The sequence below is a fragment of the Rhinoraja longicauda genome, chromosome 28 (assembly GCF_053455715.1).
Source record: "Rhinoraja longicauda isolate Sanriku21f chromosome 28, sRhiLon1.1, whole genome shotgun sequence".
Classification (NCBI taxonomy): Eukaryota; Metazoa; Chordata; class Chondrichthyes; order Rajiformes; family Arhynchobatidae; genus Rhinoraja; species Rhinoraja longicauda.
In genome coordinates this window covers 10,261,137-10,288,559 of record NC_135980.1, presented here as the reverse complement: position 1 = coordinate 10,288,559, position 27,423 = coordinate 10,261,137, and the positions used below count along the sequence as shown (strand labels likewise).

Here is a 27,423-nt window from a genome sequence, read left to right as displayed (position 1 = left end):
CCCGCCAAAAACAGTGTTTCCTAATTCGTCAATCTTATTATATCCAATTTGTGGTATGAAAATGTGTTATATCAGAACTACTTCTATCTGGTCAGTGACAAATTAAATAAGAAAAAATGGTAGAATAGACTTTGCCAGAATTTATAATGAATCTGATGCCCTACAGTTGGAATTTGATTAAAATGGATATCTAAATCAAATGAATTAATAATATATATTCTCAACAGTTGATAGTGTTTAATTGTCATATGCACTGAAACAAAACAAAAAAAATCTTTCTTGCAGCAGCACAACAGGTTTGTATATAGTGTTCAATAGATAACATGATCTACAAACAAAAAATAGTTCAATACATTAAAAAATATATATAGCAAACCAAAGCCCAAAGTCCCTAGTGCAACCAAGGCAGTTTGGAGTTTAGTTGCAATTCATAGTGTTCAGTAGTTTAGAGATACAGCACTTAGACCCACCGTGTCTACGCTGAACAGCGATCACCAGTTTATCGTACACTAGGGACAATTAGCAGCAGCCAATTAAGCTACAAACCTGCACATCTTTGAAATGTGGGAGGAAACTGGAGCACCCGGGGAATACCCACAAGGTCATGGAGAATGTGCAAACTCCATTCAGACAGCACCCGCGGCCAGGATTGAACCCGGGTCTCGGGTGCTGTAAGGCTGCTACTCTTCCACTGCACCACTGTGCTGCCCAGATGATCGATCTCCTTCCTATACTTGAACTCATTATCTGTAATTTGTGCAACAGTCATGGTGTCGTTGGCAAACGTAGAGATAGAGTTGGAACTGTGGCTACACAGTCATGGATATAGGGGACTGAGTGCACTGCCGCTGTGCTGATGGTTGTCGAGGTGGAAGTGTTGTTGCCATTTTGTTCTGTTGATCTGTTCTGTTGATGAGGAAGTCAAGGATCCAGTTGCAGAGGGATGCGCGGAGACCTAATTCCCTCAGCTTGGTAACCAGTTTGGAGGAGATGATGTTGTTGAATGCTGATCTGTAGTCTATGAACAATAGCCTGAAGTATGTGTTTTATTGTGCAAATGGTCTAGTAATGAATGGAGAGCCAGCAAGATTGCATCCCCTGTTTGTCAGATCCTCGCCAAGATCTGAATGTAATAAACACACTTCAAGGACACTGAACATTAACACTTTGGTTTATTTGTCCACCATTTCTTTACATCCCGGAAACATGTGTCCTCTGACCTTTCTGACTCATAGTAACACATGATGCATTTAAATATGATGTCAGTTACCATGACATTCCTCCCTTATCAAATCAAAAGGATATCCACATCATCACTTTGTAACTGCAGGAGATGCAACACCTGTCCCTTTACCTCCCCCCTCTACTCCATCTAAGGACCCAAACAGTCTTTCCAGGTGAGGCAGAGGTTCACCTGCACCTCCTCCAACCTCATCTATTGTATCCGCTGTTCCAGATGTTAACTTCTCTACATCGGCAAGACCAAGCGCAGACTCGGTGATTGTTTCGCTGAACATCTCCGCTCAGTCCGACTCAACCAACCTGATCTCCCGGTGGCTCAGCACTTCAACTTCCCCACCCATTCCCAATCTGACCTTTCTGTCCTCCATTGTCAGAGTGAGGCCCAGCGCAAATTGGAGAAACAGCACCTTGACTTCTCTAACTTCATGGTAGTCCCTGCATCCCCTCTCTATCCCCTCCCCCTTCCCAGTTCTCCCACTAGTCTTCCTGTCTCTGACTACATCCTATCTTCGTCCTGCCTCATCGGTCTGAAGAAGGGTCACGACCCGAAAAGTCACCCATTCTTTCTCTCCCGAGATGCTGCCTGACCCGCTGAGTTACTCCAGCAGTTTGTTTACCTTCACATTGTAAACTGAACATTCCAACACCATTTAGGATATGGCATTCGTTACATTGATTTAGCATCATTTCCACATGTCAAAACATCTCATCGTCCTCGTATCTCTTAGCTGGTCTTCTCTGATGTTTTGGTCTGACCACAGCCTCTGTCTGCACTGGTACTGGATTCTGATCTTTCATGTCCTGTTCCACCAGTTCATTTCGATTCTGGTTTCGCATTAGTCCCCACCTCAGACTCGTGCATTCTTGGCTCCACAATTTAGTTTTAGTTTAGTTTAGAGATTCAGCGCGGAAACAGGCCCTTCGGCCCACCGAGTCCAAACCAACCAGTGATCCTCGTACACTAACACTGTCCTACACACACTAGGGACCCACGCAGCCACGGGGAGAGTGTACAAACCTCGTACTGACTGCACCCGTAGTCTGGATCGAACCCGGGCCTCCGGCGCTGTAAGGCAGCAACTCCACCGCTGCGCCACTGTGACCACCTTTTGGTAGTCTTGAGTCTGATCCCCCACAGTCTCAACTTCAATATGCAGTGTCCCTGCTCTTATCACAAGGGTGATACTTTTTCACATGCGATGCATTTCTATCATATGTGACTCCTTCTGGCGATTGGTCCGTTACCTTATTCCCTTGTCTGGACACCATTGTGTATGGTTGTGGAAAGAAGGGTGTTCATTTTGCTTAGACTTTCTCTCCTCAATAGCACTTCATCCCCTGGCATCACATCTGATGGTCTGGCACCTAGACTCTTGTCTGCATAGAGCTTTAATGCCCCTTTCATTTCTGCATCATGAACTTGATCATTTACGATGTCACTAACCCTTGGTATCTTGGTCTGGATTTTCCTTCTAAACAACAATTCTGCCAGACTCTTCCCTGTTGTGCAGTGTGGTGTAGCTCTGTATGCCACTACATATGACAAGTGCATCTCCTTCCAATCTTTGCCTTCTGCTTGCGTAATTCTCATTATCTTCTCTAAAGATTGGTTCTGACGTTCCACTTCTCCATGAGGTTGCAGCCACATTGGTGTAACTTTGTGATGGTACACAACTGTGTTCTTCATGTGGTCGGCAAACGTCTGATAAACGAACTGAGGCCCATTGTCTGAATATAATGTCACTCACTCGTAGACCATGTCTTGTGAAGATTTCCATCGAAACTGCTAGTCTTTCCTGATGTTGTCTTCATTATCGCATATTCATAATATCTACTGTAGTAATCAACTAGTATTGACTCTCCTGATGGAAGTGGGCTTAGAAATCAACCGCAACATCTTCCCAAGGACCTGTCAGTAACAATGTGCTCTGTATTGGCTCAGGTGGATCGAGTCTTTTCACCATCTGACATCCATGGCATGACCTCGAATGTCGTTCCACATCTTTTTCCGTCCCTGGTCACTATACTTTTGTGCGAAGATTTTGTTTAGTTTCAACAACTCCTAAATACCCTTCGTGAACCAACTTGATCATCCTTGATCTCAGCTTTGTTGGCACCACAATCCTGTTTCCTCTCAACACCTTCCAATTGTGCATAGTTTCATCTTTGGACATTCCTCCCAGTCACCTCTTTGGATCTGCTCTCTAATATCTTGTAGTTCTGGACCCTTGTCCGACTCTTCTATTTCTCTTGTTCTCATTGGTCGTGGTGTAGTGTATTGCAACAAATCGTACACTATTCTGCTTCAGTCTCCAGTGTAGATCCTTGCAGCATGTCTACCGTCAGCAATCTGGATAATGAGTTAGCTATGTTGTTCTTTCAGCGATGTGGATTATTCTGTATTTGTACCGTTGGAGTCTAAACATCTTTCAATCTGGGCACACGGTTTGGATTGAGAGGAGTAGATTGGCTCCAGCGGTTTGTTGGCTGTCCACAACTCAAACTCGATGCCATACAGGTAAGCATGAAAGTGTTCACATGCCCACACCAGAGCCAAAGCCTCCTTTTCTGTTTGGGAGTATCTTCTTTTTACTTCCGTCATTGACCTGCTCACATAGGTTATGACTCTCGATTGTCCTGCATGCTTCTGTACAAATACTGCTCCTCAGCCCACTGGAGTTGCATCTGCAATAATTTGGATAACATGCCTTTGGATCATAGTATCCCAAAGTATGGGCACTCATCAAACTTTGTTTCAACATCTGAAATGCAGTTCTTTGTTCTGGACCAAACACAATGCACACATTCTTCCTCGTCAACCTCCTCAGTGGCTCTACTACGGTAGCTAGGTTTGGAATCAATCTTGCACAAAAATTCACCAAACCAAGAAAACTCTACTTCAGTTGCACCTCCTGGTTCTCGGACTTCTTCCACAGCTTTAATCTTGTCCTCAGCAGGATTGATGCCATTACTGGTCACTTTGTGGCCCTTGAACACCAATTCTGAAACAACAAGCAAACATTTGTCTGCATTCACTGTCAAACCAGCAGCCTTCAACTGAACTAGTGTCTTCTTGAGTCTCTCATCATGTTCCTCACGTATGGTACCATGAATAACAATATCATCTGAGATATTTGCAGTTCCAGGAATTTCATGTTGGTAAATCTCAGGTGCGGCATTGACTCCGAACCACACCTCGTATATTGGTATTGTCCACAATGTGTGACAAAAGTAGTTATTTTCCTTGACACTGGGTCCAACTCCAACTGATGATAACCTTCAGGTCTAGCTTTGAAAATGCTTTGCTTGTAGATAGCTCTTGGAGGACCTCATCGACAGTAGGTATGTCCTGCCAGAGCATCCCAATGTCTGTCTCATCCTCCATTTTAAAACAAAAGACGTTTTTAGCTTTTTTGGAAGCTTTATTGAGGTCATTCCTAGATTACCACGATAGTGCTACAAGTGGCTGCAGGAGACACCCCTTGGAAATGAAGACCAAACTGGATGGGTGAGGCAAGGAACAACAGTTCGCGGGTTGAAGTGTCTGGATCAAGGCATCGGTGGAGCGGGCTGCTGGAGGCCCTGCAGCAGCCTGGGGCTCGACTGGACTGGGCGCTGCTCCAGGAGGCAGAGCGCGCAGGTCGGACACAACCTGCAGCAGCACGGAGCAGTGGATCAGTGGTGGAGGACACCAACATGTTTGCTTGACCAGGCTGACCATGCACCGCCACCGGGGCAACGGGCCTTTGTGGCCAAGTTAACAAGTCTACATCGGTCTAAAAGTATAGAAGTGTGAAAACGCACACCTCATAATACATGGACTATTTCTTCCCAGCTGTTATCAGGCAACTGAATAACTGAACAACAGGCACAACTAGAAAACCATCCCGAAACTACTATCTACCTCATTGAAGACAATTGAACTATCTTTGATTGGACTTTACTAGCTTTATCTTGCACTAAACGTGATTCCCTTGTGTATCTGTACACTGAATGACTCAATTGTAATCATGTATTGTCTTTCCATTGACTGGTTTGCATCACACTCAATCTTGCACTCTAGTGTGGTCCTGAGGATGTGCTCCTTTGACAATGTTTTTATTTTCAACTGAGACATCAAACCAAGTTCCTGTCTGCTTTCTCAGATGTGTGCAAAGTCTTTGAAGCAGAGCAGATAATATATCTATTATTCATGCGATTCTCTTTGGGTTTATACCGCATCTGGGTAATTGATCATACAATGAATTGTGTAGACTTTACTTTAGAGATACAGCAGGGAAACAGGCCATTTGGCCTACCGAGTGCGCCGACCAGCGATCAACCCATACACTAGCACTATCCTACACACTAGGGACAATTTGCAATTTACCAATGTCAATTCCCCTACAAACCTCTACATATACTAGTCCACTTGGTCTAGTATAAGTGTATATATGTATATATATATATACATATATATATACTTAAAAAACAAACAATAGTAGTGTATTAATAACAATAATAGTCTATTGTAGTTCAGAGCTTATTTGAGGATGTAGTGTTTAATAGCCTGATGGCTGTAGGGATCAGGATGTTAGTTTTCAGGCTCCTGTACCACCTTCCCGATATGTATAAACACTGCTGTAATTTTTACATGGAAAAACCAAAATGTATAAAAATGGCCTTTATTAAAATCTGACAATGTGCAATTTAACCACATGTGATGTATAAGTGGCTGCACCATTTATACATATTGGTGAAATGATTTGTATCAATATTTTACCTTTTGATTTGTATCAATATTTTCCCTTGGTGCACCAGAGTGGAAAAATTCTAATGGTAACTGATTGTTTATGGACGCTTGAACTTGGCTCTGGACATTGAAACTTGGATCACAAGTTATTGGCTCCAAAGACGTACAGGTATGTAGGTTAATTGGCTGGGTAAATGTAAAAAAATTGTCCCTAGTGGGTGTAGGATAGTGTTAATGTGCGGGGATCGCTGGGCGGCACGGACTTGGTGGGCCGAAAAGGCCTGTTTCCGGCTGTATATATATGATGATGATATGATGATATGATATTAAGTTTTGTATATCGAGCTTCCACCGTAAAAATTCGTAAACACTAAATTCTTTGTGTTTCTTGATCAATCTAACACTTGTTGGTTTCGGAGATAAATTAGGTGGTTTAGCGCAGGTGTGCTAAACTTTATTTAATATCATACCAGCTTTTTTCTCTGCTCCTCTTAAATGTATACAAAGATTGACTGCATATTTTAAACAGCCTCTATGATATATTTCTGATTTTGTTGAAGGTGATCCATAAGTTGCCATGATGGCTGACTAGTGCTGTAATATTTAATTGCAGTCTTCTGTATCTTGTGGGATGATTATTCTTCTAAGAAGCTACCAACAAATATTAATGAATATTTTCCTTGTATATGGCTATTGATCTGTCTTTTCCCGTTTGTCCTATATTTGTTTTTGGATAATCGATTAGCCACAATTTGAAAGTACATCCAGATGTTTAACTGTGGTTAGACCTGACTGAGGTTGTAATAATATAAAATCCCAGAAGCAGTTTGTAAAGCTCTCCTGCCAGAATATATGTACAGGGCATTGGTGAGGCCGAATCTGGAGTATGGTGTGCAGTTCTGGTCGCCAAATTATAGGAAGGATGTCGACAAAATGGAGAGGGTACAGAGGAGATTTACTAGAATGTTGCCTGGGTTTCAGCACTTAGGCTACAGAGAGAGGTTGAACAGGTTGGGTCTTTATTCTTTGGAGCGTAGAAGGTTGAGGGGGGACTTGATAGAGGTTTTTAAAATTTTGAGAGGGACGGACAGAGTTGACGTGGGTAGGCTTTTCCCTTTGAGAGTGGGGAAGATTCCAACAAGGGGACATAGCTTCAGAATTGAGGGACAAAGGTTTAGGGGTAACATGGGGAACTTCTTTACTCAGAGGGTTGTGGCTGTATGGAATGGGCTTCCGGTGGAAGTGGTGGAGGCTGGCTCGATTTTATTATTTAAGAGTAAATTGGATAGGTATATGGATAGGAGGGGATTGGAGGGTTATGGTCTGAGTGCAGGTAGATGAGACTAGGTCAGGGAGAATGGTCGGCGTGGACTGGTAGGGCCGGACAGGCCTGTTTCCATGCTGTAGTTGTTATATGTTGTTATATGTTATATATATATATTTTTTTTGATTTTTTTTTTTTGAAAAGCATATGTACAAATAGAAATAAAAGACAAATTTGTTACAAAGTTCTTACATAGCTTCAATTTTTAAATTTTTAAAGAGAGAAAATAAAAAATAAAGAAGAAAGAAAAAAAAACTAAACTATTAGAAAGAGAGAATAAGAAAATTTTAAAAAAGGTATAACTATAAAAATTAAAGGGGGTAGATCCGGGAGACAATAACCACAGTTGTACATCCAACCCTAAACTCAAGTTTCAACTTTTAATTTAAAATTTTTATTTTAGTCCTGTGCCAAACCCATTTACTTTTCTAAAAATTCAATAAATGGAGACCATATTTTAAAAAATAACTCAGGTTTGTCAATTAAGGCAAATCTTATTTTTTCCTTAAAAATATTTTCTTAGTAGAGAATACTTCTCTAATTTGGATTAGGAGAACATGTAAAATGATGTTTTACAGAGATACATTAAGTTGTATCACATTCCAACATGTACCACACTGCAAAATATACTCGCTTTCAGAATTGAGACATGTAGAATTGGATCTCTTGCAGTGCCCTCCATAATGTTTGGGACAAAGACCCATCATTTATTTATTTGCCTCTGTACTCCACAATTTGAGATTTGTAATAGAAAAAATCACATGTGGTTAAATTGCACATTTGGATATGATTTTAATAAAGGCCATTTTTATACATTTTGGTTTCACCATGTAGAAATTACATCAGTGTTTATATAGTCCCCCCATTTCAGATCACCAAATGTTTGGAACACAGCAATGTCATGGAAATGAAAGTAGTCATTTTGTTGCATATCCTTTGCATGCAATGACTGTTTGAAGTCTATGATTCATGGACATCACCAGCTGCTGGGTGTCTTCTCTGGTGATGCTCTGCCAGGCCTGTATTGCAGCCATCTTTAGCTTATGCTTGTTTTGGGGACTGGTCCCCTTCAGTTTTCTCTTCAGCTTATAAAAGGCATGCTCAATTGACTTCAGATCAGGTGATTGACTTGGCCACTCGAGAATTTACTATTTTTTAGCTTTGAAAAACTCCTTTGTTGCTCAAGAAGTATGTTTGGGATCATTGGCCGGCAGTTCATTCTTCGGCAAGACAATGAGTTTTGAGGCATTTGTTTGAACTTGAGCAGATGGGATGTGTCTATGCATTTCAAAATTCATTATGCTACTACCAACAGCAGTTGTATCATCAGTTAGTATAGACCAGTTAGACCAGTTAGTCTGACATCAGTGGTGGGGAAGATGCTGGAGTCAATTATAAAAGACGAAATTGCTGAGCATTTGGATAGCAGTAACAGGATCATTCCGAGTCAGCATGGATTTACGAAGGGGAAATCATGCTTGACAAATCTACTGGAATTTTTTGAGGATGTAACTAGGAAAATTGACAGGGGAGAGTCGGTGGATGTGGTGTACCTCGACTTTCAGAAAGCCTTCGACAAGGTCCCACATAGGAGATTAGTGGGCAAAATTAGAGCACATGGCATTGGGGGTAGGGTACTGACATGGATAGAAAATTGGTTGACAGACACAAAGCAAAGAGTGGGCATAAATGGGTCCCTTTCGGAATGGCAGGCAGTGACCAGTGGGGTACCGCAAGGTTCGGTGCTGGGACCCCAGCTATTTACGATATACATTAATGACTTAGATGAAGGGATTAAAAGTACCATTAGCAAATTTGCAGATGATACTAAGCTGGGGGGTAGTGTGAATTGTGAGGAAGATGCAATAAGGCTGCAGGGTGACTTGGACAGGTTGTGTGAGTGGGCGGATACATGGCAGATGCAGTTTAATGTAGATAAGTGTGAGGTTATTCACTTTGGAAGTAAGAATAGAAAGGCAGATTATTATCTGAATGGTGTCAAGTTAGGAAGAGGGGATGTTCAACGAGATCTGGGTGTCCTAGTGCATCAGTCACTGAAAGGAAGCATACAGGTACAGTAGGCAGTGAAGAAAGCCAATGGAATGTTGGCCTTCATAACAAGAGGAGTTGAGTATAGGAGCAAAGAGGTCCTTCTACAGTTGTACCGGGCCCTGGTGAGACCGCACCTGGAGTACTGTGTGCAGTTTTGGTCTCCAAATTTGAGGAAGGATATTCTTGCTATTGAGGGCGTGCAGCGTAGGTTCACTAGGTTAATTCCCGGAATGGCGGGACTGTCGTATGTTGAAAGGCTGGAGCAATTAGGCTTGTATACACTGGAATTTAGAAGGATGAGGGGGGGTCTTATTGAAACATATAAGATAATTAGGGGATTGGACACATTAGAGGCAGGAAACATGTTCCCAATGTTGGGGGAGTCCAGAACAAGGGGCCACAGTTTAAGAATAAGGGGTAGGCCATTTAGAACGGAGATGAGGAAGAACTTTTTCAGTCAGAGAGTGGTGAAGGTGTGGAATTCTCTGCCTCAGAAAGCAGTGGAGGCCAGTTCGTTGGATGCTTTCAAGAGAGAGCTGGATGGAGCTCTTAAGGATAGCGGAGTGAGGGGGTATGGGGAGAAGGCAGGAACGGGGTACTGATTGAGAGTGATCAGCCATGATCGCATTGAATGGCGGTGCTGGCTCGAAGGGCTGAATGGCCTACTCCTGCACCTATTGTCTATTGTCTATTATCAATGAAGATAAGTGAGCCAGTACCTTCAGCAGCCATACATGCCCAGGCCATAACACCCCCACCACCGTGTTTCACAGATCAGGTGGTATGCTTTGGATCTTGGGCAGTTCCTTCTCTCCTCCATACTTTGCTCTTGCCATCAATCTGATATAAATTAATCTTCATCTCATCTGTCCACAGGACCTTTTTCCAGAACAGTGGTTGCTCTTTTAAGTACTTGTTGGCAAACTGTAACCTGGCCATCCTGTATTTGCAGCTATCCAGTGGTTTGCATCGTGCAGTGTAGCCTCTGTATTTCTGTTCATGAAGTCTTCTGCAGACAGTGGTCATTGACAAATCCACACTAGACTCCTGAAGAGTGTTTCTGATCTGTCGGATAGGTGTTTGGGAATTTTTCTTTATTATAGAGAGAATTGTTCTGTGGTCAGCTGTGGAGGTCTTCCTTGGCCTGCCAGTCCCTTTGCGATTAGTAAGCTCACCAGTGCTCTCTTCTTAATGATGTTCCAAACAGTTGATTTTGGTAAATCTAAGGTTTGGCTGATTCTTGTTTCTCAGTCTCATAATGGCTTCTTTGAATTTAATTGGCACAACTTTGGTCCTCGTGTTGATAAACAGCAATAAAAGTTTCCAAAGGTGATGGAAAGACTGGAGGAAAGACTAGGTGCTGAGAGCTTTGTTATACCTGCATTAAGGAGGCATTTAAACACACCTGAGCAATTACAAACACCTGTGAAGCCATGTGTCCCAAACATTATGGTGCCCTGATATGGGGGGACTATGTATAAACACAGCTGTAATTTCTCCATGGTAAAACCAAAATGTATAAAAAAATACCCTTTAATAAAATCTGACAGTGCGCACATTAACCACATATGATTTTTTTTCTATTACAAATCTCAAATTGTGGAGTTCAGAGGCATATAAATAAGTGATGGGTCTTTGTCCCAAACATGGAGGGCACTGTATGTATCCCTTGTATATATGGTTGAATTGTTGACCCTCTATCACGTTGAGCCTTTTTTTCCGAAAGCCACACTGGACCTTCCTTGATGTTTATATTTAGTTCACTTACAGAAGATGTTTCTGAACATGGGGGTGGTAATAGAAAGACTCATGAAAACCTTTTTGCCTTTACCAAACCATTGTGTGTACTGCCAAGTTGACCATAGATTGGGAACCTGTGAGCTTCCTGTCCTTTCCAGCTTGCCCACATTCCTAAAATCGGATGGATATTTGTTGCTAGTTTGATTTTAAATTATTTAATGAAAAATAAGTTAATGTGATAGTCAAAGTACAGTTGACTTAATTGCTTAAGTGTTGATTCATCATTGTTCTAGTCACTGCTAATTTCCTTGCACTAAACACTGATTCATCCTCAATGTTAAATATGCAAGCATTCAGACTGAGCAAGCAAATGAGTATCGTTAAAGAAGGAACTGCAGATCTAAACTGAAGATAGACACAAAAAGCTGGAGTAACTCAGTGGGAAAGGCAGCATCTCTGGAGAGAAGGAATGGGTGACATTTCGGGCTGAGACATTTCGGGTCGAGACCCTTCTTCAGACGAGTGAATATTCATTACTTCCTGTCTTCCATTTGTTCCCAAGAATCAAAGAAGGACCTAATCCTTCTGGTATACACTGGAATTTAGAAGGATGAGAGGGGATCTTATCGAAACGTATAAGATTATTAAGGGATTGGACACGTTAGAGGCAGGAAACATGTTCCCAATGTTGGGGGAGTCCAGAACAAGGGGCCACAGTTTAAGAATAAAGGGTAGGCCATTTAGAACGGAGATGAGGAAAAACTTTTTCAGTCAGAGTTGTGAATCTGTGGCATGCTCTGCCTCAGAAGGCAGTGGAGGCCAATTCTCTGAATGCGTTCAAGAGAGAGCTCTTAAGGATAGCGGAGTGAGGGGGTATGGGGAGAAGGCAGGAACGGGGTACTGATTGAGAATGATCAGCCATGATCACATTGAATGGCAGTGCTGGCTCGAAGGGCCAGGTACTCCTGCACCTATTGTCTATTGTCTATAATCTATTATCCTGAAATCTCACCTTGTAGGGGTTTTTTTTTAAACTCCTGCCTGTTTTCTCTCATCTGAAAATGAATATTCTTCTGTTGGAATCTTCTAACTTGTGAAATATTAAGTGGAAACTACCACCTTGCCTGCATTCTTGCCCAAAGCTTTTTGAGTTTTGCAGTTTGGAGTGGTAAGGCATCAGATAATTTGAAACAAAGATAGACAAAAAGTGCTGGAGTAACTCAGCAGGTGGGGCAGCAACTCTGGAGAAAAAGGGTGGGTGATGTTTCGGGTCGGGACCCTTCACGTCACCCATTTTTCTCCAGAGATGCTACCTGACCCACTGAGTTACTCCAGCACTTTGTGTCTATCTTTGGTATAAAGCAGAATTTGCAGTTTTCTTAGTTTCTACAGATAATTTGAAACAGATGGCTTGGAGATTTAATAATATCGAGAGGATCCTGGGTATCCTCGTATAGTGTCACCAATAGTGTCGAGAGGATCCTGGGTATCCTTGTACAAGAATCATTGAAAGCTAACCTGTTGGTACTGTAAGCGGTTTTAAAGGCAAAGAGGATTTTCCTTTTATTGCAAGAAGAGTACAAGAATAATAGTGTCTTGCAGAAAGTATGTAGGGCACTTTTGAGAGTGTAACTGGAGTATTGTAGTTGGAATACGGTTGAAAGGCTTTAATGTTTGGGTAATCTCCATTTTCAAAACTGGGACCAGTAATTTTTGATACGCGAGGGAAATGGATTGAAGGCGGTTGAATGCCAGGGCAGGCCAGACTGACTGACTTTTTCTCATTCTATAACGTATTAATTCGTGCAAGATAAAATTCTCCTGCTACGAATGTTGTGTGTTTCTTTTGCTTTTGTTCAAGGTTAGGAAAATAAATTGATTTAAAGAATGAAGATGAATGCAAATGAAGATATCTGACTTTAATATATATTTGTTCAGAAATCCAAGTCTGAATTTACTTTAATTCGCTACATCAATGGAGCAACGTGAGCATGGTTTCCAGCAAGTCCCAGTGTATGTGGCCATCGTGTACCAGTGATGGTACTCATTTTGGTTTGGGTTTTCATTTAAAATAGAGAATTGATCAGTTTGCACCATCGATGGAGGTCGATTTCTCATCAAAAAGTAAATGTTTTACATTTTGATCCCGAGCATTAATAATTATTTTATTGCTATTGCAAATCATCACTGGCATTTGAACTGCTCTTTTGAAAATAGAAGGCATAGTTTTCTTGGGTTTCTTAAAGTTGAATCTATAATTAAGCATAGTTTTTAAACACTGACTGTGATGCTTCTGATTTATGTGGGCAGTGAAGCAATTAACCATAATTTCATTAATTATTAATTGCATATTAAATTATCTTAAATACATGCCTAATCTTGCCAAAGGAAACAAAGCAGCGCACAAGTTTTTAAAAAGTATTTCATACTAATGCTAGTCTTAGTTCGGCAGTTCTACCACAGTTGCAACCATATTACAACCCTACATTTTTTAATTACATTATTCATTCACAGTGACAGTTTCATCAGTTGCTAATGTCATAGTTAATAATGCATTTCATTAAAATGTTTGCCAGCGTTGCATTCCTTTGAATTTGTTCTTTGCGATTGTTAGCGGAGTACTTCTACTTGAAATTGGGAATTTCTGTTAACCATTGAGATGTTATGGGCTCCCTGGATTATGATGACCTGACATACAGAGATCTGACTTTCCATAAAATCTTTCGTGGATTTTCAAGATAGTCATAATAATGTTTTGTGGTGTTTATTAATAAGTATGTATTTCATTAGCTGAATTATGAGTCTTATTCAGGTGAATATTCAATGAGATAAAATTATAGCAAATAAATGTGAAGTGATACAATATGGGTAGGTATAAAAACGCTCGTTTCTGACTTCGGCTTGCAGACAGTTCTCGAGAATGAACCTTGTGTAATCCGAAAACTGCACCTTTTTTTTTCGTGGAATAATGTCACGTGTCTTCAGCAGATGTCTTTCCCTCTCCGGTCCATTGCTTGTAAAACATACAGATTACTTGCTTTTCTGGCAAGTTAACAAATGACAATCACAGCATTGATACAACTGAGACTCTCACTTGAGTTAGAAGCATGAGGGTCTGTATAGTTTACCAAAAGACTGAGGCACTGTATAGTTTACCAAAAGTCTTTGAGGGAAGATACAAAAATGATTTGTGAGGAATGTACCACAACGGAGAAGAAGTACTTAAGAACCACAGCCTGCGCTTCCCTCTACACTCTAGAAAAGAGAAGGCTTTTGAGTGAATGAAAAATATAAGGGAGCTTGTTTTCATGTTGGAAGGTTTATAAACCATGGGTCATTAGCTAAACTAAATTGGAAACTCAGTGAACATGTGTAATTCATTAACTTTTTTTGAGATAAACAAAAGCAAGATTTTATGACTATATGGAATTTCCCAGAGGGCATCAAAAATTTGACGGATTCAAACCCCAGTACACTGCGAGGAGTGCTGATTACATATTTTAAAGATGGATTTGGACTAAAAGATTGGTACTTTTAGGCCATAATAAATAGAGGAAGTTGCTTCTGTAGAGTAGGACCAGAATTTTATTGAAATGTTTCACTAATTGTAAAGAATTAAAAGGACAAATTATAAAACATGCAGATTTTCACAGCTGAAGTAAATCTTGAAGGCTTAGATGTATCTATGCCACCTAGTTAAACAGAACGATTATAGTAACTACTTCCAGTCTATATTTCAGAAACTGTTTAACATATTTACATTGTGCACTTTAAGTTTATTAATATTTAGTTAGCTTGCTGTTAATCCTGTAGCATTTCTATAAATTATCTGTCCTTTCCAGAAGTTTGGTTCGAAATTGGAACACAGTAGATAGAGTGGTAAAGAAGGCATATAGCGTGCTTGTCTTCATCGATTTGACTATAAAAGCTGGCAAGTCATATTGCAGCTGTATAAAACATTGAGGCCACATTTGGAATATTGTGTGCCGTTGTAGTCATCGCACTATTGGAGGGGTATGGAGGCTTTGGAGAGGGGACAGAGAGGTTCACCGGGATGTTGCCTAAATTGGATGGCGTCAGCTACAAGGAGGGGTTGGACAAACTTGGATTGTTTTCTCTGGAGTGTTTTAGGCTAAGGGGACGATCTGATAGAAGTGTGTAAAATTGAGGTATAGGTAGGGTAGATGATCAGTCCTTTTTTTCCCCAGGATGAAAATACCAAATACTTAAAAGGTATAGGTTTAACGCAAGAGGAACAAGGTTTAAAGGAGATTTATGATGCAAGTTTTTTTTAAAAACACAATGTTAATGCATGAAATCCGTTGCCCGGCGAGGTGATAGAAGCAAATCTAATAACAATACTAAAGAGGAATTTAGACAGATACATGAACAGGCAGAAAATGGAGGGGTATGGACCATGTACAAATAGATGGATTACTTTAGATTAGCAGCACAGTGCATGCATGTTGAGCCAAAGTGCCTGTCCCTATGTTGTACATCCCTATGTTCTTTGTGTCACATCTACCATTGACGTGAGCTGCTGGATGGAAACAGGAAAAAATCCGCCTAAAAGATAGAGATAAATAAAAACATGGACAACTCAATTTGCTGTCAAAGAACATGCGCAAAACAAAACTTTTGAAGAGTGTATTTTCTCACACTGCCTTGTAGGACAGAAAATTCCAATCATTTACAGATTTCATTGAATGAATTTGTTCCTTTCTGTCTTAAGTGGCTGGCTCAGGCAGGGGAGCATGGAATTTGGGACATGACCCTCGGTGCCAGACTCCACAGAATTATCTTTCAGTATTTATTATAATTACTCTGGTGATTATTAGCTGCCCACTTCAGTCTCTGCAAGGCAAGTAGAGTTAAGATGGGCTTTTTTTTAATGTAGACCATTTTGCAGCACTGGTAAGCAAACCATGCACATGTGACATCCAGCTTTGTGACAATATATCTGCCATGACAAGTGCAATAATTTCTGTACTTAATTTTTAAACCAAAGAAGGAACTGTTGCAATGTAAACAATCCCTGCAATGATACAATCCATTGTGCCCTGGCTATTTCCCTGCACTTAGATTCAGTCTTAAATTGATTTATGAAATTGGAATTTGGAATGATGTTGAATTATCTTACAAAAATTTAAATTTGCAAATGACATCAGATGTACATTTTTGCAAGTTATTGCCACCTCAAATTCATGTAAGGTACTTTTATTTCCTGAGGAATGAAATACAAAGAGTGGAGAGGTTGCGTTAAGTTTAAGAAGTTAGAAAACCGGTAGAGCGTTGAACACTTTTAGTTATTTTATTATACTGGTATGTGATATCCATGTAGATATAGATGAGCTTTATGAACATACTGCAATTTCTGGAGAAGTTTAGTTTTGGAAAAAAAATGGTCCAGTTGAGATTGAATTAAGAAAGAGGAGGCTGAGGGACTTAATCTAGTTGTGTAAAATTATGAGAGGCTTTGTTGGAATGGTGAGAAAGGACCCGTTTACTTCAGCAGTTCATGAGGTGACTGGTCAAACTCTGCACTAGTCATATTGTTTTTATTCACCCCACATTCTCATCAATTCCACACAAATTTTACCACATACATACTGTGGGCAATTTACAGTGGCCAATTAACTAACCAACCAAACATCTTTGGGATGGAGATCAACACGTCTAGAGGACATTTATGCAGTGATGGGTGATGTGCAAAGTAAACATGTGCAGCACCAAAGGTCAGAGTTGAACCCAGATGACTGGAGCTGTCAGGCAGCAGCTATGATCACTGACCACTGTCAGAGGGGAGTCCTGCATCTTCATGTAAATACACAAATGTGGAGGTTTGGAACAAATTACTATATCAGCACCACTCAAAACATCAAAAACATAAAGTTATAGCATATGAGATGAATTGAATCAATTTCAGTGGCTTTTTTTTTGGCTGACAGGCACTAAAAGGTGGTAGAATGACACACCGTGACATTCTTTTCAACTAACTCCAATCGCACAATTAGCATTGTGGATCTGATTTACTTGTACACGAAGTGAGCTTTGCTGGCAGCATTGCTTGCCCTCAAAATAAATGCACTTTGAGAGTAGTTAAGAATCAATTGCGCTATTGAGTCTGAAGTCTCACTTGGGACTAGTCTGGAGATGAATAGCAAGTTTCTTAACAGAAATCAGTGAAATCAGTTTAACAATAATGGGTAGTTTTGTAGTTACCATTTAAAATGTTTATTCTACTTTTTTATTCAATTGATTTTCCGCAACTGTAATGGTTGGATTTGGTCTCTAGATCACGAGTCCAGGCCTCATAAATTGCTCGTCCATAATGTTACCTGCTTCAGAAACCACATGCACCTAACCCTCTATTTACTTGAAAGGAAATTAAAATTTGTGCTTTCTATAATTAGGTGGCCAAATTTGAAAATTGACTTTTATATTTTACGGTTTCTGTGTGTTATTTAGTCTAAATAAATCTATTCAGTTTAGCTTAATGCTTCGAGGGTTACATTTAGTCCCCAAAGGTAAATGTGTGAGATGTGTAACTCTCATGGAAGTGTAAAATAGTGCTTCATGTGAGTTTCCAATTGCTTTGGATGAGATTCCTGGAGTTGAGGTTGATAATCACTATTGGTGTCGATACACTTTGATAGTTAACAGTTTAGAGAATCTTTAATTAGGATAGGCATAACATCCTCGAGCTGTTTTGCAGATGCTCAATTTTACAAAGCAGATAACATTAAATTAGCATCTTGCATGGTTAAAGCCATGCGCATATCCACCTGTCGGCTATTTAATCAGGACTGTGGATATTTCAAAGAATGGCTTAATTGTAGTAGATCCCTTGGCTCTTTTTAATTCCAAATTGACATGCCAATGGAATGGTCCTTTTATTGGTGATGTTTTTTCCTACCCACCACAGAAAAAAAAAGCCACTTGGAATTGCCTTTCAGTTCTCAAAACACATGTATTATTTTCACAGGACAGGTGCAGGTGACTGAAGATGAAATTGAGCAAAACGGCCAAAACAGGAGCAAAGGCAGCCACAAAGCAATGTGCATGAATGGCACAGAGGCAGGACAGTTTAACAACAAGGTCAAAAATGAACGGAGGTCGAGCTCTTCTTCCAATCCATCCCGCAAAGCCTCCACCAGTAGCAGCAAAATTCGGAAACTCTCTGCATGTAAACAACAATGACCCATCTGTAAACTCTGTGTGGTATGTACTGGAGCTTCCATTAAATTATATTTGAACTGGACTCTCTCTTAAGTGCACACTTTAATGGGGCAGTCCAATTGTGTATATAAGTTTATGAAGGAATGGAGATTCTTCATTGATTCATAGCAATCAGAATAGGGCCAGTCATTAGTCTCTGTGAGATATGACTAGAATAGTGAACTTGACTTTAACTGTCACTTCATAGTGTGACAGATGGTTTTAAACTATGCCTTTCCAGTTCAAACATAATAAAAAGGATACAATTGAACTGTAATTGAATGGAAACCCAAAACAGTCACCACATGCCATATTCGTATTACAATATATAACATTGTAGTATGATCTGATTGATGCTTCGCTGAAGTATATTTGGTCACTCGTATTTTGCACTGGGTGATTATTGTCATAACCTTTGTTCACTTATTTTGAGAACAGTCTTTGTTTCTATCAGTATTTTTTGCATACTTGAAGGCGAGTTTTATTTTTCTGTAAACAAGCTAGAACTTGTGTCAGAGTAACATTACTTTTATTTCAGTTCATTTTTTAAAAACAAAAATTAGCAATCCCGTTCATTAGTTTTACAAAGCGGATTTTCAGGTAATGAGTATAATTTGTACTTTTACAATATATTAGCGACAAGTATGTCACTCCATCCTCGTCCCCAAGCTCCCCTTTTGCAATTTCCTGTAGTTTAGGTTTGTTTCTATGTAAAATGTTATGTACAAAAAGATTCTGTAGTATTGAAAGAACTAGCAAGATTTGTCAATCCATTAAGTCAGCAGTATGCCAGAAGCTGCTATAAGGGAGCCAGTATGATGCTTACCGGCTTAAAGCATCGTTTGAGACATGATGTGATGGAATTTAATTTTATTGGATGGAAAACTATCCATTGAGGGTCAGCTGTCAGTTATGCACCCAGTTCAAGTTTCCTTTTTAAAATTCAGTGAGAAGAAAAATCTAGCACTATGTATAATGGTGGCAAATTAATGGTAGCCTGATGGCGAAAGATAAAATCTATCCCATTCTCTCATAATAGTGTTAGGTACTCTGAGAATTGTTCGTGGCTTAGTTATACTTTAAACCTAACTGGTACCTTGGGAGGGTTTGAGCTGCAAACAGTGTTCACATCACCGGCATCATATGGTGCTGCATGTGTACCTTCCAGGAGTAACTCTCAATGCACAAGCCCCGAGTGCTATAACTTGCAGCAGCTACCCAGAAACACAAATAAATTAATCATAACATGGTACATTGGTTGACGTGAATATCTGATTGTCTTGAACATGTAACCGAAGCTTTATGTAGGAATCTGTCCGCATTGTGAGGTTACATGGCGTATATCCTCAGAATTCTAATTCTTTAGTGCAGGATTGTAATTTAAAAAAATTAAATGTGTTAAAGGAGCAGTGCGTTATTTGTTTTGTTTCTTTAACACTTTATCATTCTCCCTTCTCCCTGTTAAAATGTCATTTCATGTCATCTGATTATTAACATCTTTAATACAGTTTCCACACTTGCCCATGGAAGAAATACCATTCTTCTGCACTGCAGCGGGATGACTACAGACATCTAATCTTCTCAAACAAATTGACAGTGCTGAACAAAAAACCTGCTGATCCTTCCAGTTTTTGTTTTCATGAGTGTTGGTGCATTTGACTGATGGTTATTAATAACATAAAATGTAGGTATTTTCTTTAATCAATCCTTATCCAGGACGTTCTGCTCCTTTAAGTTGGCAAATGGACATTTTTTAGTTATAACTTCGGTATGTTGAAAAATTGTATAGCAAACCAGTTTTGGTAGAAAATAGTTGGTGATTGAAAGTTCGCAGCTGCTTTGAAAACAATTTTTTTTTCATTAAATGGAACTTATTTGTAAATGAATACCTTTTTGTTTTTGTATGATTTCATACAGAAATGCCATTGTATTTTATCTTTCCTTTCTATTTATTAACCACAGTAGACTGAGGTGTCATCACTATTACGTATAATGTGTGTTTATGTTGTGCTTCCTAAAGGGTTAACACAGTTGCTGGATTGCATACAAGAAAATTGAAATAACTTTCCCCCAGTTTTCTAGTGTTGCACTGTGACCATAGTAATATGCATGTTATAGTAGCTAAACTCCCAAAAGTCACACCGATTCCAATTTTGTAGAAATTTTGGTTAATACTTTGAGTGATCTTACCTACTATTTTTGTTGCAGGTGTTGTAATGAATTAAATTAAATTATTTGAAAGCCCTTTGCATTCAAAAGCACCCACTTTTATAACAACTTAGTGTGTGTATTTATGGAATTCATTGAAAATATATTTTAAAAATTGATACATTCTGCCTTCATGGCACTACAGCGAAGTATTTTACCCTTTTTGGACTTGCCTCACGCAACTAATTAAAGTGCAAATGATATTCAGGGACATCTAAGAGGAATGAAATATTAAGTCAATTTGTTGATTTGCATAATTGTACTTTCTGTTCATGGGGACCATCAGTGGTAAAGTGGCACATTTGAAAATTTCTGGAATCGACCAAAAACTATTGCCCACTAAATAACTCTGCATCCTAGCCTAGAATTCCAACTGGTCTAATGTCCATGGACATTCCAGAAAACCTCAAATTCCTTATTTTTGCAAAAATAATCAATGATTTAAACCTGGAAGGAACTGTGATATAATTTACCATCCCATTTAGATGCCCTACATGTTGTTTTTGCAAAATAAGTTTGAATGTCTTTCCATCAGTTTAGGAATTATCTTAGTTTTTTTACGATTTTGAGTTCTATGTAATATTAGTTTTTGTTTTCCCCAAATGGAGTTCAATTTAAACAGCTATGGTTAAATCATAACGTTTACTGTACAAAATGGTGCAGCTTGTCGCCATTTATGGTAGTTTCAATCTTTAAGTTTGTTCAGATGTAGGGTTTAATAAAACTGCTTCGATGAATGGACATTTGTATTTTAGAAGATACTTTATGTGAAGTGATGAATACATATGTTGTGATGCAAAAGTTTAAATTGAATTTAAATTCCTGATCCTAAAAATAAACAAAACATCATAATTTAACAAGTACTGTGATCGACTCAAGTTAGTTTTAGTTTTAAAGTTGGCATTGAACGAATGCACATTGTAAATGTAGATTTGTTTAGTTTTGTGCTTTAAACTGTGCAATAAAACATTTCAGTTTTTAAACTGTGGCTGGTGGTGCAGGCAGTACTTCTAATAAGCCATATTGAAGTGTAGAGACTCAGCCTCTGCAAGTTTGTGGTTTTCTTTGTAACTAAAATTAAAGTATGTTTAATTGTTTACTGTTCAGTATGATGTATCATTAGGCACTACACTTTAGTTATCTCTTGTAGTTACATATTCAGTATTTGAAGCGAGCTTTGTATTATTTTTGTGACATTTTGCAGATCATCTGAACGCAAGTTAATTTACAAGAAGCAGATCATTGTCATTGCAAAGAGCCTTGGCTTGATTTGGGGGAGAAAATATTAAATGATATTCTCTGACTCAACTTGACAGAGGATAGCTATGCAGGTCTCATTGAAATAAAAAAATAACACTTCAACCCTCTCCATTAATATTGTACAAAAACTGTTGCTGGGAAATACTTTACAAAATAGCAAGATGCAAAATAACAACTAAGTTACTGAAATGGAACTTTATGGTTAAATTTAAAAAATCAAAGCAGTTATTAAAGGCATCAGCAATTTGAAAATTTCTAATAAGGAATGAGGTCTTAGTCTTTGTTTATTTGGAAGAAAACATACTCTGTTAATAAAATTGAAGTACAAGGAACCGCATTACTCAATAGTTTAAAGATATTCTATATGATGGCATCCAGTGCCTTTTCACTAGATGTAATTTGTGATTTGAATTTATTTTCATCTTTATTTGTTTGTTTGATTTTTGGATGAATTGACCAACCTACCTCTGCAGCCTATCCTATGATTTGTAGAGCATTGGCAACTTTGCCATTGAGGCTTAGGCTGACGTTTACCCCAGTGTGCCTTCAATTATCTGGTAGAATTAAAAGTATCGTAACAAGGACGCTGGTGAAGAACAATACACAGTGGCAATTAGTCAATCAGTCTGCTATCACAATCTGAGAGGAAAGCAGTCTCCACGATAGTTAAGGTTACCTCCCTCTGTAGAAGAGATTGAGTAAATGCTGGCAGAAGGAATTCCTGCATTCCATGGTAGGACTTTCTTTTCTTTCATGCACATTAGTTTGGTTGAATTATATTAAGAAAATTTATTGAGCCAAGTAGTGAATGACTTGCATGAAAATTCTTGTGGGCTAAATGCAAAACAAATGTAAAAAATGATGAGTCTTGACATTTGTTATTCATTTAATGAACTTCATCTTAAAATGCTAATTCCTACCAATCCTGGACAACTGGTTCACTGTAAATTGCATGCACAAAATATTTTCCATGTTACTTGTATATAAGATATACTAACCTTATTTATCTGTTTGTAAAAGGTTCAATAGCAATGTCTGAAAATAGGAAGGTTTCTGCTGTTCTAAATGACATTCATCTCTCAACTAATTTCCCTGAATTGATCGATTAACCTCTTGCTTTGTTTGAGTAAATCGGTTGCCATACCTAATTGGCCTTAAGTCTTTGGAATACCATGCAGATATGAAGGGTGCCGTAAAAGTAGAATTGCCTTTTCCTGTCTTTGTAGACAATATCTTCCAAAAATAACTCGATTCAGTTTTTTCAATGCTTGAGAGAAAGCAGATACAAGAATGAATCAGAACCTTATATACCATGGATCTCATCGTATACACCATATCAGCATTTGAAAAGTTAATTGGCAGTCTGACTCGTTAAGATAAGCTTATCACTTATCAAGTTACAAGTGAAGGAACCCTCAAAGTCTGTGCAGAATTGTTTTGATTTTCCCTGTTAAGGTCAAGTCTTAATTACATCTAGTATGGAATCACATGCCTTAATTAAAAAAAAATAGTGACTAGTTCCACTGTCTGTTATGAGGGCAGAACTGGTCACTCTTTTGCTTCTGAAGCATGTGATGCCTTACTAGATATAATTAAGATCTTTCATGTTAACAAGATAGGTGGCTAGACCCCTTGCTGTGCATTAATGTATTAAAGTGAAAATATATTGTCAGAACTATAATGATACCATATAAATAAAGTAATTTAAAGGTTGGAAAGGCATTGTGCTCTGCGTTTCGCTGATCAGCTGGGAGCTGGCAATCCACCAGAAACCTGTACCTGGGCCCATTCCAGGTAAGAGCAATCTTTGAGGGTCAGTGACTGGCAAATTTGGTGGACAATACAGACGGTTATTGAAGCTCCAATGCCTGGACTTGGTTTTGAGATCACTCTCATCCTTTCGTGTTATTGCTGGTAAATGGCTATTGGGCACAATCAATTAGTGAACATTTTGAATAGAGTATATTGATCAAACTGGAAGAGCCAATAAGAATTATTTCATGAAAACGTATGTGAATGTTAGTCAAACCAATAAATGAGAATCTGCCTACTATGTAATGCATGTGGGAGCAGCTGTACCATATGCCACATAAGTGGTGAAGAAAAAAGCTGCTCGCTACAATTTTTTTAAAATTGAGCTTTAAACCGAATTTATTCTTTACACAATGTTTTTACTTGAAGGAAAAGATGGCTCTGAGTTGTCAGAAAGCAGAGAGAACAATTAGTCTCCAATTTTTTCTGCGTACAATTATTATTTTTTCTTCTTTTTGTCTATTTTCAGGCGGTATTCTGTGGAGAAAGAAACCAAGTTGACAATTCAGGTCAATGGTTTTCATCTCTTTTCGTCGTCTCTCTGCTTCGCTCTCTTCATTCACAGTATCTGCATCTTTCTCATTTTCAAACAGTGGTTATAACCGAAGTGCATGACAATTGATCGAGTGAGAGAGCCACAATAGAAATAGGCCCTTCAGCTGATCATCGATCACCTGTTCAAATTAGTTCTACGTTATTGCACTTTTCTCACCCATGCCTTAAGCACTAAAGGTATTTTACAGAGGTCAATTAACCTGCACGTCTTTGGGATGTGGGAGGAGACCCATGCAGTCACCGAGAGAACCTCAAGTCATGATTGAACCAGGGTCTCTGGCTCTGTAAGGCAGCCACTATACCAGCTGCACCACTGTACTGCTGCGATGAACTTAATTCTTCATTACTGTTATTTTTCTGTATAACCAGCTGTTAGTTAATTGCTTCACTGCAATGAGATTGCACTCACCATATTGTTATCTGCATCATCTGAGATGTCTGCTCATTGAAGTGTTATTTCCTGATATTTCATGTTGATGAATGACTTCAAAGACAAATCCTTAATTGGCTCCACTCTTATTTTCAGTTTCTGTGTCGTTTGAGAATTTACAAAAAAAAAGTCAATGTTTGTTATTTATCTGATTTATAGGAGCATAGTTCAGAAAATAATGTTTGAGAGTAAAGCCTAAATTACTATGTGATAAGGTATTTTAAAATGCATTTCAATACCTTAAAGTTGCATATCAACTTTAATAAATATTCATTGATCAATCGCAATTCCAAGAGCTCCAGTTTGATGGATTAATTTGAGGTGTCTATGAAGATTCTCATACTACCTGAACCAGGAGGTAAAAGGCTGAGTATAACTATCCTCAGGAGAGCACTATGCAAGAGGGCATATGGAAATACTGATGCATTGACACACATCTTGTCAGAAGTGTAAAATTAATGATCCATTATGTCTTTCTTTTGGAATCCCTGCATCACTGAAACCAATCCTCAGTTACTTCAGGCACAACACATGACAATCAGAAGTAGTTGAGAGAGCCCGGCATATGCCCAAATCCATGGAATGCAAAGTGCCTCCAGACTTGAGGTGCTGAAGTCTTGTGTTCCAGAACTCACTGTGTTTCTCACTAGCGTTCGTGCAAATATAAAGTTGGAATCTATCTGATGTTGTGGAAATTACCTAATTATGTTATGCCACGAATAAAAACAAATTGAACTTGGCTAATTATTGCCCTCAGTGGTCAATCCATCATACAGTTGGACAGGTTTGCTGACAGTATAATCAGGTGACTGAGACTGAACTCTGGATTGCATCAGGATCTCTTGGCTCTAAACCTCATTGCAACCATGGTCCAAAGTGGGCAAGAGAGCTGAATTTGAGAGATGTTGAGTAAATTACTGTCCTGGACATGGGACTAAACTTGACTTCTTCAAACATAAATAGAATTGACTATTCACTTCACCACCACTACCACCAATGCACCATGAGTCCAAGGTGAAGTGCAGCAACCAGCGAAGACTTTCATTGCACCATGACTGCAAGATGGACTGCAACTTCAAGCAATCACAAGGCCATGGGGGGGGGGGGGGGGGGGGGTGCAGGTACAGGTACATGGGAATCTCAGTGCCAGCAAGTTGGCCTCTCAGTGACAATGAAAATGGGCACTTTTTCTTTGCTAATGCAGAGTTAGAATCTTGATCGTCCCGTTGAAAATACTGTGGGAAATATCCACAAAGTCTGCACAAGCTCAGGAAGATGGCACATCATCATCTACCACAACAGGAAAAAATAATGTAGATTAAACGCTGGCCATGCTGTGCACATATCTCATTTCCCCTCGACGTTGAGGTGCAGACTGAGGACCACTGTTATGTTTCATCAGGGCCATATTGCAAGGCTCAGTCGTAGGTGACTAGACTTCCAGGGTTATCATCTTTGCACAGTGTTTCACAACAGGAATTTAGTAAGCCAAACCTTAAACAGGGATGAGGTCAAAAGTCACACCAAACATGATTTAGCCACATGGGCGGTGGTGCAATAAAAATCACCAGCTGGAATTTATGCAAGAATGGGCTTTTGTTTTTGGTGCAGTTTACCCTAAATGATCATATTGACAAATTTTAAGTGATAATAAGATTAGCACAGAAGTTTAGTAACCTATGGCTTTTGCTTTTGTATCAACCTCATGTACAATAACCACAAACACTGAGCTGGCCACCACTCTGAACACGCTTGTGAAACCCGGGAGATGTTGATTAAATAAGGCTTTTCAGCCGCAGGGTCATTAATTCATTAAAGGTTTGGATTATTTTGTTTTAAATGTAATGAAACTCAATAGTTAAGTGCTTCTATATTGTTCAGTCATTTCCAGTTCTATAAACTATTGATTTAGTATGTTTTCATAACGAACTAATTTTTAGCAGTATTATTAAAGGAACATCAGATTATTGTTCAAAAAAAATAAATATATATATACATATATATATTTTATTTTTTTGAACAATAATCTGATGTTCCTTTATTAATTTTGAACAATAATCTGATGTTCCTTTATTAATACTGCTAAATATATATAAATTATATATATATATAAAATATAATATACATATATTTATATATAGTAGACGCAAAATACTGGAGTAACTCAGCGGGACAGGCAGCATCTCTGGAAAGAAAGAATGGGTGATGTTTGGGTTGAGACCCTTCAAACTGATGTCAGGAGTGGGTGGGACAAAGATAGAATGTAGTCGGAGACAGTAAGACTGGTGGGAGAACTGAGAAGGGGAAGGGGGAGGGGAAAGAGAGGGAAACCAAGGGCTATTTGAAGTTAGAGAAGTCGATGTTCATACTGCTGGGGTATAAACTACCCAAGTGAAATATGAGGTGCTGTTCCTCCAATTTGCGTTGGGCCTCACTCTGACAATGGAGGAGACCCAGGTCAGATTGGGAAATGTACCAATTGGCAATACTTTGCGTCAGAGTACGATTAAAAAAACAAAACAAAATTGTGCTAAAGACAATTCAATTTTATTTTTAAAGTACTTGTACTCTAAATCTTTGCCAGATTGGTAAATTTTGGATTTTGTGATATGTAAATAAATTTTAAAAGGAACTTTTGAGAAAAAGTTCACTGCAGGAAAACTGGGGTAAATTACATAGGTTATGTTGATCTTGTAATGAGAAATTGATTTTTCACAACAAGGCTTTAGAGCAGGAAATTATTTGCTTGTAAAAAAAAAAAAAAATGCGACCTGCCGAGTAAACGTTGCAAGCTGCAAGAACTGCTGGATGCAATAATTTGGTGCAAAGAACTTGTGTGCCATTCTATCA

General features: G+C 38.9%; 1 protein-coding gene across 3 annotated transcripts in view; it reads left to right on the top strand.

The window, feature by feature from the left end:
* Nucleotides 1-27,423, top strand: part of stk11 (serine/threonine kinase 11) — a 94,542-nt gene that overhangs the window by 46,670 nt on the left and 20,449 nt on the right. The window contains exons 9-10 of one of the 3 annotated variants that reach the window (XM_078424042.1): nucleotides 18,076-18,311; nucleotides 19,817-21,518. The exons of 1 other annotated variant lie outside the window; for it this stretch is intronic. In XM_078424042.1, the coding sequence (XP_078280168.1) occupies nucleotides 18,076-18,290 (215 nt within the window). In that variant the 3' untranslated portion in view covers nucleotides 18,291-18,311; nucleotides 19,817-21,518. Of the gene's footprint in view, nucleotides 1-18,075; nucleotides 18,312-19,816; nucleotides 21,519-27,423 lie in introns of those variants that run through there. One more of the 3 variants, XM_078424043.1, reaches the window with a different exon arrangement.